At 37.2% G+C, this 11,067-nt stretch overlaps 3 protein-coding genes across 3 annotated transcripts; all 3 read right to left on the minus strand.

Annotated features, from left to right (window-relative positions):
- Nucleotides 1-506: 506 nt before the first annotated feature.
- On the minus strand, nt 507-2,617 carry LOC108560116 (calumenin). The gene is made up of 3 exons (XM_017917570.1): nt 2,309-2,617; nt 1,848-2,099; nt 507-1,457 (listed from the first exon to the last, which is right to left on the minus strand). Exons 2-3 carry the CDS (start codon nt 2,081-2,083, stop codon nt 695-697), a joined length of 999 nt encoding a protein of 332 aa, XP_017773059.1. The 5' UTR covers nt 2,084-2,099; nt 2,309-2,617; the 3' UTR covers nt 507-694.
- Nucleotides 2,618-3,324: 707 nt separating this feature from the next.
- On the minus strand, nt 3,325-6,627 carry LOC108560115 (sentrin-specific protease-like). The gene is made up of 4 exons (XM_017917569.1): nt 6,201-6,627; nt 6,075-6,139; nt 5,185-6,013; nt 3,325-4,640 (listed from the first exon to the last, which is right to left on the minus strand). The coding sequence occupies exons 1-4, from the start codon at nt 6,260-6,262 to the stop codon at nt 3,779-3,781; spliced, it is 1,818 nt and encodes a 605-aa protein (XP_017773058.1). The 5' UTR covers nt 6,263-6,627; the 3' UTR covers nt 3,325-3,778.
- A 516-nt stretch (nt 6,628-7,143) lies between these two features.
- LOC108560108 (platelet-activating factor acetylhydrolase IB subunit beta homolog) lies at nt 7,144-8,652 on the minus strand. The gene is made up of 3 exons (XM_017917559.1): nt 8,434-8,652; nt 8,040-8,369; nt 7,144-7,971 (listed from the first exon to the last, which is right to left on the minus strand). The coding sequence occupies exons 1-3, from the start codon at nt 8,506-8,508 to the stop codon at nt 7,690-7,692; spliced, it is 687 nt and encodes a 228-aa protein (XP_017773048.1). The 5' UTR covers nt 8,509-8,652; the 3' UTR covers nt 7,144-7,689.
- Nucleotides 8,653-11,067: the final 2,415 nt, after the last annotated feature.

Here is an 11,067-nt window from a genome sequence, read left to right on the forward strand (position 1 = left end):
TAACCTAACCTAACCTAACCTCTTATAACAGGCGACTCGATATAACTACAAAGATGTGTATAGGCGCGTTGGAAAGGTGAGATTCTTCATATGAGTGGTCTATGATTTAATTACGTTTAGGGGTTGTCGAGAAATTCACGACAAACCGAAAACACTCAAAATAAAACGAGAAAACCGTCCTTTCTCTGTTACGTATTCAAAGTAAATTACAGGAAATCGGCAATAGTTACCCGGATGGCACGTTGGAAAGCCCAAACATTTAGCTTTAATTAGCGAGCTCATTCAAAATTGTGTCGCGCATAATCATTTAGAAAATTGATGATTTGTGAAGACACTTGATCTTCTCAAGCTTAATTTTGTCGCGTATAGATACTTAGAAAGTTTATGATTTAAAAAACCGATTTTTCAACGTTGGAAAGCTCAAAGTTAAGAAATGGCAGAGTTATATGGTTTTTTTTTCTTCTTCATAACAATCAATGAATATCGAAAAGAAGAAAGTAATACGATTTAAATTCGAAAATATTTATTAATAATGAAAGGCACATAAAATTAATACATATCTGCTATGTATGCAAATAATCTCTCGTTGAACACATGTGTGTGTGTGTGTGTTATTTTTTTCTGTATGTTGAGATTCTAGATCGGCAGATGAGTGAAAGGCAGAAGAGGCCAATTTTCTTAATGCTATTAATGATTAGAATTCGTCGTGCCTGGCGAGGGCTTCTCCAAAGTCGGTGGCCTGCGATCCGACAAACAGGTCGTATTTATTGAGAATTTCATCCTTGGTAAGTTGCTGGTCGGCGTCGGCATCAGCCTCATAGATGAGATGCCTGGACTCGGCCTCGGCATGATCGAAATCCTGCGGAAGGATCCATGTCTTCACCTCTTCCTGATCCATGAAACCGTCGCCGTTCTTGTCACGGTACGCCTTGAACTGTTCCCTTTCGTTCTTCACCCATTCGGGTTCGTTTTCCTCCTGCTGTTGTTGATCGTCATCACCGTCGTGTCTGTACATGTCACCGATGTATTCGGCCAGCGATATCCTACCGTCACCATCCTTATCAATGTCCTCCATCGTCTCCAGGACAATGATGTCCTTCATCAGATCGCTATCCTCTGGATGCAGGAATACGACAAATTCTTGCTTTGTCAGAGCGTCGTCCGCATCGGAATCGGCGGCCGCCCAACGTCTCCTTTCGCGCTTTATCATCGACTTGTAGGACATGCCCTCCTCGTCGCGCTCCACGTCCGCCGGGTCCATGTGATCGAGAAAACCGTACACCATCTTCTTATATTCATCCCATGTAATCGTCTCCTTTTCATCGGGATTCTGTTGTATCCATTGTCTCTCTACATCTTCCATGATGTAACGCTTTTGCGTGAATCGTATCCAGTCCTTTAGTTCTTCGTGCGATATAAAATTATCGCCGTTGCTATCTATTTTATCCACGATTAAACTGAATGACAAAATAAAAATATATTGAATTATTTTCAGTAATATAATGTGCAATGATCAAGTAATTAACAAATGAAATGTACTTAAACAGATTAAAATATATGTCTCAATAAGCTTCGGAAGTAAATTGACAAACGTGTCGTTAATACGTTTACGACGGCGCTCTGTAGGATTTGAATTTCTAAAATATTTGTGTGCTGTATCGCTCAAATTAAGTGCGAGTGCGTGTTACACTCATTAAAGCTGAGCCATGTGTTTGTACCATGTGTGTCATACAAATTGGTTCACCAATAATAGAATCTCCTTTAAAATCAATCTAATAAGCAGATGTGCAGAGCTGCGCAGTTCCACAGAACAATAATTGGTGATTGAGATTGATGTTGGCTCTTACCTCAACCTTCTGCGACTCTCCTCCGGGGGCAGCTGATCAAAAGTTTTGGCATCTTCACCAAGGAATGCCTCATGATCATACTGAGTATTATGATGCTCTGCATTGTAGTGGTCCTTTCCACTGAGCTCCCTATCCACCACACGTTGAGGTTTCTCATCAGGCTTGGGAACAGCAGAAACTGATAAGCACATGAACAATAAGCCTCCGACCAGTATACTGGACTGCATTTTATGCATCTTCTAAATTTTCAGCCTGAATGAAGAGAATAGTCAAGAAATTAGTGATAATTCAGGAATGCATTAAATGAAAAATTGCGTCGCCCACCGACATTTCAATCGGTGTTAGTCAGACTTAATGAGAACCACACCACATTAACAATGATGGATAAGATTCGTTCTTTAAAATTTTAATCTTGCTAACCTACGAAATGTTAATGTTAATTTGATGATCTCTATGCTCACCCTTATTATAAATTAATGAACAATTTGTAGGCGGCAACAACAGCGTCGTCGATCGGCGTCTTCACATCCAACTCATCAAAAAAATAATAGATCTCTTCACCTACCGCTCGCTGCAACTGTACTGAACTGTATTTAATGATACTGACTTAGTTACTGTACGTACATAAACATACATAACGCACACCACTGCAACCACTACCGAAAAATGGTGGGAGGGTGGATGTTTGTGGGCGGTGGTGGATGAGTAAATGAAACGAAATGAGTGTAATTAGTGAAATCAAATAATAATAACATTTTAAGACAACACTCTCTGGTGGATGTTGCCGAAAGCTGAAAACATTTTATTATGTTCAAACAGGACCGTTCCAGATGATTCCAGAGGCTTCCACAGAATTATTTCGTAACGGCGATTAGCGACGATATAGAAATAGAACACGATTAAATCCTTCATATAATATCGAACAAGATAACACGAACGTTACGTTCCACATCCGGATATTTTGTAAACACAGTTCTCTTGTTTAAATCAAAATAAATATGATGTGTACATCCACCGTCCGTTGTGGCCGTTTTCTTTATTTCAATAAAATTATTTTACTGTTTTTGCACATGGCTTTATTTTTCTTATAAAGAAACATTCAACATTCTGCACCACATAGTATTCATTTAAATTTACATCGAATTTGTATACACATAATAATATGTCTCTGGTTTAAAACCTTAATAATTTCATATATTTCCCTTATGTGACTTACCTAATCTTACAGTAAGTAATAAGAGCTATATTTTCAAACAAGTGAACTGATTCCATTTGATTCTACACATTGAAATAAAACTTGCAAGTAATGTATGTGTTTGGGCTTAGTACACATGAGCAGGTAAAAAATGGTAGAATAATTCAGTGATGATATACAATGTAATACATAATTTATTAAACAAAATTTAGGAAGTAGAAAAATAAAAATATTAAAGAAAAAAAAGTTACATTTTCGCTTGTTTGTTCTGTCTGTTTCTCTCTCTCTCTCTCTCTCTCTCTGTCTCCCTTTCTCTTCATTCTTCTTCATGTTCTTACTCTTCATTACGATTAAATTAAATATATTGTAGAACTATAATAATAATAATAATAATACTATAATAATAATATGTATATTACAGAAAAGACCTAACACTTAGGAAAAGACTTGTAAAACAACCAATCATTTATAAAATGACATCTATACACCGTCGTTTCTATCGCATATCGCATACACATATATATATATACACAATTTAAATAAACAGTACGAGTAGTAGAAGCAGTAATATTAGTAGTAGTATTATAATTATGTACGCGATTTAAGAGTTGCGGAGAGGAAAAATGAACAGAGAATGTAGTAGGTGCCGTTGCCGTGCCGTGCCGTCTCTATATGCATACTAAATGATCAATGAATATTGAACGCAACGATGACGACATGACGACGATGCGATTCATCAATTGATCAATAGCTTCCCCTCCATGATCTCCACGACCATTTTTCTCCGCAGATACTGCATGTCTTCCTGACTAAATGTGAACTGTGCGTTGCGACTTAGAAACTCGGCGTAGGTGCAGGAGAACATGCCGCAATCGCTACCGTTCATCTGCTGCGGAATATCTCGCACGCATCTCAGCTTCCAGCCGGACGCGTCGAACTCGCACTTCTTCTTGTCGAGATGCTCCTCCTGCAGATACCTAAGCAAAGCATCCGTGCATTGGTGGTTGGGCTTACCCATGCTGTCATAATAGCCGATAAACTTTGACCGGAAATCGATGACGGCCATGCACCAGTGCATGCTCATGTGGATGGGAACGCAGATCAGGTCGTGCGAGAAGACGTCGACCTTCCGCGTCCAGCGGCGAATGGAGGAGTGGCCGTCTTTAAGTAGCTTCGGGTAGAAGAAGGTATTGAATGCGAACGCGCTGGGGAACTTGCCAATTTTGCCCCGTTGGATGATGAGGTTCATGTAGAAGTTGATCACCTCGTCGTTCAGCCAATTAAGTCCGCTCAACGTCATCATGTCGCGACGTGATATGTTGAGGCTAAACTTGCTCGCGAGCACCGCGTCCATGTTCTTGCTTCGATTAAGAGCGGCGCTGACCTTCGCTTCCTGCTCCTCCGTCAGCTGCGGCAGCTTCGTCGTCGGCTCCTCGACAGGCAGCACGATCTCTTTGATATGAAGACATTTCTGCACCTGCGTCTCCAGCAGCTTGGCTCTGCACTCATTGTTGATTCTCTGGATCTCATCTAGTCTGCTTTTCCTCAGCTCGATCTCCTTCTGCCGCTTGGCGATCTCCTCGGCATGTTTCTTTATTCTAGAAAAAGAAAAACAACAAATCTCTCTGTAAATCTTCTATCTTTTACATGTCTTGGATGACAGCGTCAGCCGCCAGTGTGCCAATGGATGAAATGACGACTTACATATGGTGTGCAAGGGGAAAAAACAAATATACTAATAATTTGGCGAGCACTGTAATCGTTTGTCCCATATTGCCCAAGATTTCGCACACTAAATTTGACACAAGCCTGTCGATGCCATCCAAAATAATCGACGAAATAAAACATTTCGTTAGGTTCGTAATCATCCTTTTCTAGGTTAGGTAAAATACTCTTTATTACAGTGGCTCTGAACCAGGGATGGTGGGTTTTTGTATTGCAAATTTTTATATTTGCGAATTATTATCAACACTACTACTACTACTATTGCTGCTGGACATTAATTTTACTTGGCAGCAGCAGAATCAATAAAATCATATTTATATTGAGTAAACTTGCTGAGAACAGGGAGTAGCCAAAACATATGTTCAAGTGACAGATGTTACAAAGACAACATAATTTGTAAAGAAAAATGGAACTTACATGTTTGTAATCCAGTCAGAATGTTGCGGTTCATGTGGATGAACTGTAGTCCTAAGGCTGTTAACCCTATCAACTTTGATGTCTGGCTTTGGTGAAGGTGGAGAGGGTACGATCTCAACATCTGAATCACAGTCTTCAATAGCAATCACCTCAGAATCAAGATCATCTAGTACTTTAATTATGGTATCCTTGGTGGACAGTTTGGGCTTGGATGATTCCCCATTGGTTAGATCTTCTATAGGAAGGAGACTCTTGGTGGCCAACTTCAGAATTTCCCTGGTCCTCATCTTGGGAGAAATTTTACCTACGGGCGTGCCATATATTGAGCTCACATCAAGTAGAGATGAACGGGACTTATTCAGCAGCTCTTCATATTTCTTCTTCTCATCCAATCGGAAACCAAAGTCGAGAGGGAATATTTTCTTGCTGAATGATTGAGTATTTGAGTGCATCTGCTTCTTCATGTTGTTAATTAGTGGAGAATCCTTCGCTTTGAATGATTTGTTATTATAGATAGATTGTTTTTTAATGGGCCTCTTTATGGAATCTCTGAATTTCTTGAATTTTATGTCATCTATGCCATTTTCTTTGAACAGTGAAACGTTGGGAGTAGATGTCAATTTCAATGATTTACTCATTTTATCATTACTCTCATCATTAGCCACAATATCTTCATCATCTATCTCATCAACATCATCATTTATGACTATTGTTTTAAGGTTAGAGGTGGAAGAGAACTTCTTCCAGCTGGTTGTTAGGCCCAAGTCAGTAGGTTCCATCAAGTTTATGCAAGTATCACTAGTCAATGAGGGCTCGCACAACCATTTATCTGAAATTTTTTATTGGTTAGAAGAAATACATTGAAATATATTGTCTCATTATCAAATTACCCTCTGGATTCCTGTGCACTTTTTTATGCTTTATGTTGTTTGGAAATTCTAGGACATCAGATGCACTGCAAATTGACACATTTACATTTGAGTTACAATTGAAAGCAATGTTTATGTAATGCATACCTGCGTTTTCGACTAGGGGCGCCAGCCGTTAGTAGAGATCTAATGTACTGCAGAAATTCCATGGTTTTTGGTTATGATCGAATTCATGTGCGAAACGAACGTTTATACATATATATATATATATCTGTATGTATATATAAATGTATGGGTGTACTTGTTTTGCCGGTACGAGTCGTCTTGGAACGCTGTTGTTGCTGCCGATTTACACTGTTTTTGAAATTACTTGAATTTTTTTGAAATATCCTTTCCGATTCTACACCTTTCCACGTTAATCCTTTTGCACCCACCAATGAACAATAACCGAACGAAAACAATTGTCAGCCGAAGATGATTATCTGTAATTACTCCAATGGTCACAGGAGAACGCAATTGCCGCCATTTTAGCCGAAACAATTGCAACCACTGCTTCTGCAACCTCTTCTACACTCTTTTATTCTGATCTACTGTTTTAACAATTTGACGTTTCTAGTTTAGAAATACCGACTGAAATCTGTCACATTTATATATATATATATATATATTTGTTCTTATATACTACCATACAATTTGTACCTTCGATTCGAATATAGATATATAAAGAAAATTTCTGGTAGTTCAAATGTTTCGATTGGTTCCGAAAATAATTAAACGGCAATATATGTTGGCTGCTCTGTAAAACGGTGTTTTCCAAACTTTCCATTTTTATTAAAAAATCTGATACGAAAGGTCGTTGGTTCGATTTGCAAAAAACCAACAAAAATTTGTGGTGGCTGTTAAACCCGAAAGGGATATATAAATAGATATAAATCTCTTTCAAAAACAAAAAAAAAATATATTTAAAGTTATTTCTATGGAAACAAAATTAACGCTATGGAACACTATGTTGAACAAACAAAAGTATATTAGGATTTGTGTAATGTTTTTTTTTTGGTTTTATGAAATTGAAGGCAAAAGAAACGAGGACTTTTATTTCGTTTATTTTTTGTGTACAAATTATACAAAATACTGATTGAAGCATGTATTTTTGCACATTATAATTACAATAATAGAATAAATACGCTTTAAATAAATATATTAATCTTAAATCAAAGAGTGCAGTAATGTTTTTTTTTTTGGCAGATTTTCATCCAATAGAATAATAGTAATAAGAAGAAGAATTATAGATTTTTCCTGAAAGAGCAGCAATATAAACTTTTGAAAACGCTCACTGCTTGATGGTTTTTAGGAATGTTTACTAACACGATAGAAAACTTCACTTATTTCCTTCTCCTCCTACATTTCTCATACTCTTTGTCTCCCTTTTGTTATGAATTTTCTTTTCACAGAAAAAAAAAAGAAAGAAAGAAAGCCGCAAATGGTATGCAAACACAGATACACACACACAAGACTGGATCATCAGAGAGTGAGTGAGAGAGAGAAAAAGAAGAGACAATGATGACAAACAAAAAATAATGTGCACATGGTCCAACAAAGCACTAGAATTGATGATGAAAATGTATAAATCCGAGTTTTATTCAGATGGTGTCAGGTCCTTCTCAGGTTCACCTTCATTCAGCAGCTGAAGAAGCAGCTCATGGACTGGCTCAAAAGCTTTCTTGCTGCCAGCATTTGTAAGAAGCAGATAATCATGCATATCGTGATGACTTATTGTGCCATCTGGCTGGATGAATCCCTTATCTATTGCAATCAGTTCTACTTTGGGAATAATCGGAAGTCGACTCTTCAAAATCTCGTTGACCAGATTTATTTTGTCCCTTATTACATTTGGATGTTGTCCCCTTGGTAGCAGGCTCTAAAATGAATGGAAAACCAATTGTATTAACCAATACAACAAGTAATGAATTGATAGATAAAACTCACAGGAACAACAATATATACATCAGGTAACTTTTCTTTGATACTATTGATTATTTCTGTAATCCCATCGACAATTTCCTCGGGAGTGTTTTGATGGTTATTTGTTCCCACATGCAGGACAACTGCCTTGGGTCTCACATTGTCCAATTCACCATTCTGGATGCGCCACAGCACGTTTTGTATTAGGTCCCTATGTATACCAAAATTGAGGCAATGCAACGGTGCGAATAACTCATTCCAGATGTCTGTATGTTGCAGGGCTTGCAGTATAGAATCACCAATGAAAATCACGTCAGCGTCTTTCTCCCTGGTCTCCGACAGGAATCGATTGTGCTACAAAGGATAAGCGAGGATTTCTTTAAAACTGGCAAATGCAGCAACCCATTACATTATTTACAATACTCATCCATCTTTGATCGCCGTCCGGATCTTCGACGGGCAGGGGTTTTGTGCATGGATGCATTTTTACCATGTAAATTTTGAATCACAACACAACAATTTACTACAATCTTCCTCTCGTCCGGTCGAATCACCAAAAAATTGCCCTGAAATAAAACCAACAACAAAAAAAAACCCGGTGGTACCCCCGTACACCAATATTTATATATATATATATATATATATTTGTTAATTGTCAAAAATCAAGAGACATGTGTTTTAAGCGCAAACGCCAAACGGCAATGTTACCAAAAGAACGCATAAGAAAGACCCTAGTCAGGTTACGATCCAATTGGATACTAAATCGCGCATGTTCATATTCAAATTTGATTGTCGGCATATGTGATTTACTAATGGTTTCTTTTGGACTAGATTAAATGTGCAAATATTATTGTATAGAAAATCAATAAACATTTTGTAATTTTCTGAGCATTTACAATTTACTTAATATATGTTTGTTGTTGTTGTTCTATAAATTAATAAGAAACAATATTCAATTATATAAGAATGTCGCGCGCTCCTCGAGAAACTTTTCTTTCTAATTACAATACTAACAAAAAATTCATCGTCAGTCAAATTAACGATTTGAACAGCAAAAGTCGATGCACATTCGATCAAACCGATCAAAACCGAACTATCAAAATCCCGACTATATCGAAAATTTTTACAATAACATTTTTAAATTATTTCGGAGAGTAGTCACCTTGTGCTACATTTTTATTATTAATAACAATAAATTATTATTAATTTATTTGATTTTCTTATATTATTCATAATAAACCTAAACAATAGGAAATAATTTCAAATAGAATTAGATTATTAATTCTACAAAGTATACAATAATGTGTTTGTAGTAAATTATTATTATTTGGAAGTGTTTTTATTTTTGAAAATTAGTAATCTAGAAAGCGATGCAGGTGGTTCACACAAAGTGTATAAGCAATATAATATGGTTCGAGAAGAGAATAATAAAATGAAGAATAACTAGAAGAAAAAGAAGAATGTGAAGAAAAATGAGGAGGGAATGGTGAAAATGCGGCAGTTCAGCGGAACGGACGTTGTGTGGTCTCCCGAGTTCGCCGTTCGCCGACTGATTGATATTATGTACACCTGATTTCGCGGTTAATATAATGTTCTACACGGATTAGATTTTTCATTTAAATTGATAGCGGATCATCACGACTTCCTCTTACGACTTGAATTACATCCACATCAGCGCACCTCGCACCACTTCGACACACGTTAAAAATGCTCATTCCATTGAAAATCATTTCTGCTTCAATGTTACAGCATTAATCAGCGCTTGTCGGCCTAACTGAAAATAATAATAATAACTGCACAGTACCAAATGTTATTGCTGTTAATGACTACTATTTGCTAGTATAGTCGACTTGATTGAACCAAATTGAATAGGGTTTAAATGTTGGAAATGACTGCAAATATGCATTAAAAATTGCGCAACTTACGATGATGATCGTGATGATGATATTATTTATTAAATAATTGGCATGTGTAGCAATAATGGTGGTGGTGATCTAGATTTTTGGTTGAGCAAGCAATGTAGTAGGAGGAGGAGGAGAGGTAGAGACCGGCTTCAGGTGTTGCGGGTGAAATTTCTAAATTTCACGTTTTCATTGTCTCAAAGGATTAGAGCAGACCACCCACCTGGACCAGCAGCACTCGTTGATTGCGCAAGCGGAGCTCCACTCTCTATTTCATTCATTCCTTTTTAAAAGACCGAATCGAAGAATTATTTCAACCGAAAAAAAGAAATGAAAAAAAAAGAGAAATAAGGAACACACATACACAATTTTTTTTTCGGAGAAAGAGATGATACATCGTGCAGAATGTATAGAGAACTTTTTATTTCGATACTTGGAAAAGGGACACTTGTTATCCATAGTGTACATATATACACATATAAAAATGTGTGTGTGTGTGTTTATTGTGTAACCTGCGTGTATTGTTGTTGCATAAAACTGGTGGCACAATAGAATGGACCAACTTGGAATGCGAAAAAATCTCGTCCACTTATTTTATCTGGAACTTCTAATCTAGTTGCCTATTGTGCGAGGACCGCTTCTGAATGAGATAGTAAAATCCCTAGGTGTGAATTCATAAATAACCATTGCGACTCGAGAAGCGTGAAGAAGTTAGAGAGAGAGAGAGAGAGAGAGAGAGAAGGAAAAAGGACTTTTCGTTTTACAAAGACGACGCGACTCGAGTGCTTCGGATTAGGGCATCAGGATGATGACCGTCAGGTGTTAAATACACCCACAACAAGAGTATCAATGGGTTAGCAGAAGAGCGACGCGTTCAAGAGGTCGTAAAAACGTATTCTTCAAATCCGAGTTACACTCTCCAAGAAAACTTTAACTTCAAAAACCCAAAAATAAAGAAAAATTAATTACCGCTAACTAACAATTGCTAACATTTAATGTCGATGTTGCTATGGAAGTAATAAAATATTATGGAAGTGTTCACGAAGAGCAAATGATGATGAAGATGATGATGAAGTATCATCATGGGAGGATGAGTAGAAAACGAGGAGTGTTTAGTGTTTATAGGATATGCTTGAAGCGTTGGAAACAAT

Source organism: Nicrophorus vespilloides, unplaced genomic scaffold (genome assembly GCF_001412225.1).
Source record: "Nicrophorus vespilloides isolate i.1.1-1 unplaced genomic scaffold, Nicve_v1.0, whole genome shotgun sequence".
NCBI lineage: Eukaryota > Metazoa > Arthropoda > Insecta > Coleoptera > Silphidae > Nicrophorus > Nicrophorus vespilloides.

Bases quoted from the DNA above. Each gene is read 5' to 3' on its own strand.
- LOC108560116 (XM_017917570.1), bottom strand. From the start codon at position 2,083: ATGCATAAAATGCAGTCCAGTATACTGGTCGGAGGCTTATTGTTCATG. The intron at 1,458-1,847 runs GTAAGAGCCAAC...TTTGTCATTCAG, and splicing joins GAGAGTCGCAGAAGGTTGAG to TTTAATCGTGGATAAAATAG.
- LOC108560108 (XM_017917559.1), bottom strand. From the start codon at position 8,508: ATGGTAAAAATGCATCCATGCACAAAACCCCTGCCCGTCGAAGATCCG. The intron at 8,370-8,433 runs GTAAATAATGTA...TATCCTTTGTAG, and splicing joins ATCAAAGATGGATGAGTATT to CACAATCGATTCCTGTCGGA. The intron at 7,972-8,039 runs GTGAGTTTTATC...CATTCATTTTAG, and splicing joins ATGTATATATTGTTGTTCCT to AGCCTGCTACCAAGGGGACA.
- LOC108560115 (XM_017917569.1), bottom strand. From the start codon at position 6,262: ATGGAATTTCTGCAGTACATTAGATCTCTACTAACGGCTGGCGCCCCT. The intron at 6,140-6,200 runs GTATGCATTACA...GTCAATTTGCAG, and splicing joins GCCCCTAGTCGAAAACGCAG to TGCATCTGATGTCCTAGAAT. The intron at 4,641-5,184 runs GTAAGTTCCATT...TTCTTTTTCTAG, and splicing joins TCTGACTGGATTACAAACAT to AATAAAGAAACATGCCGAGG.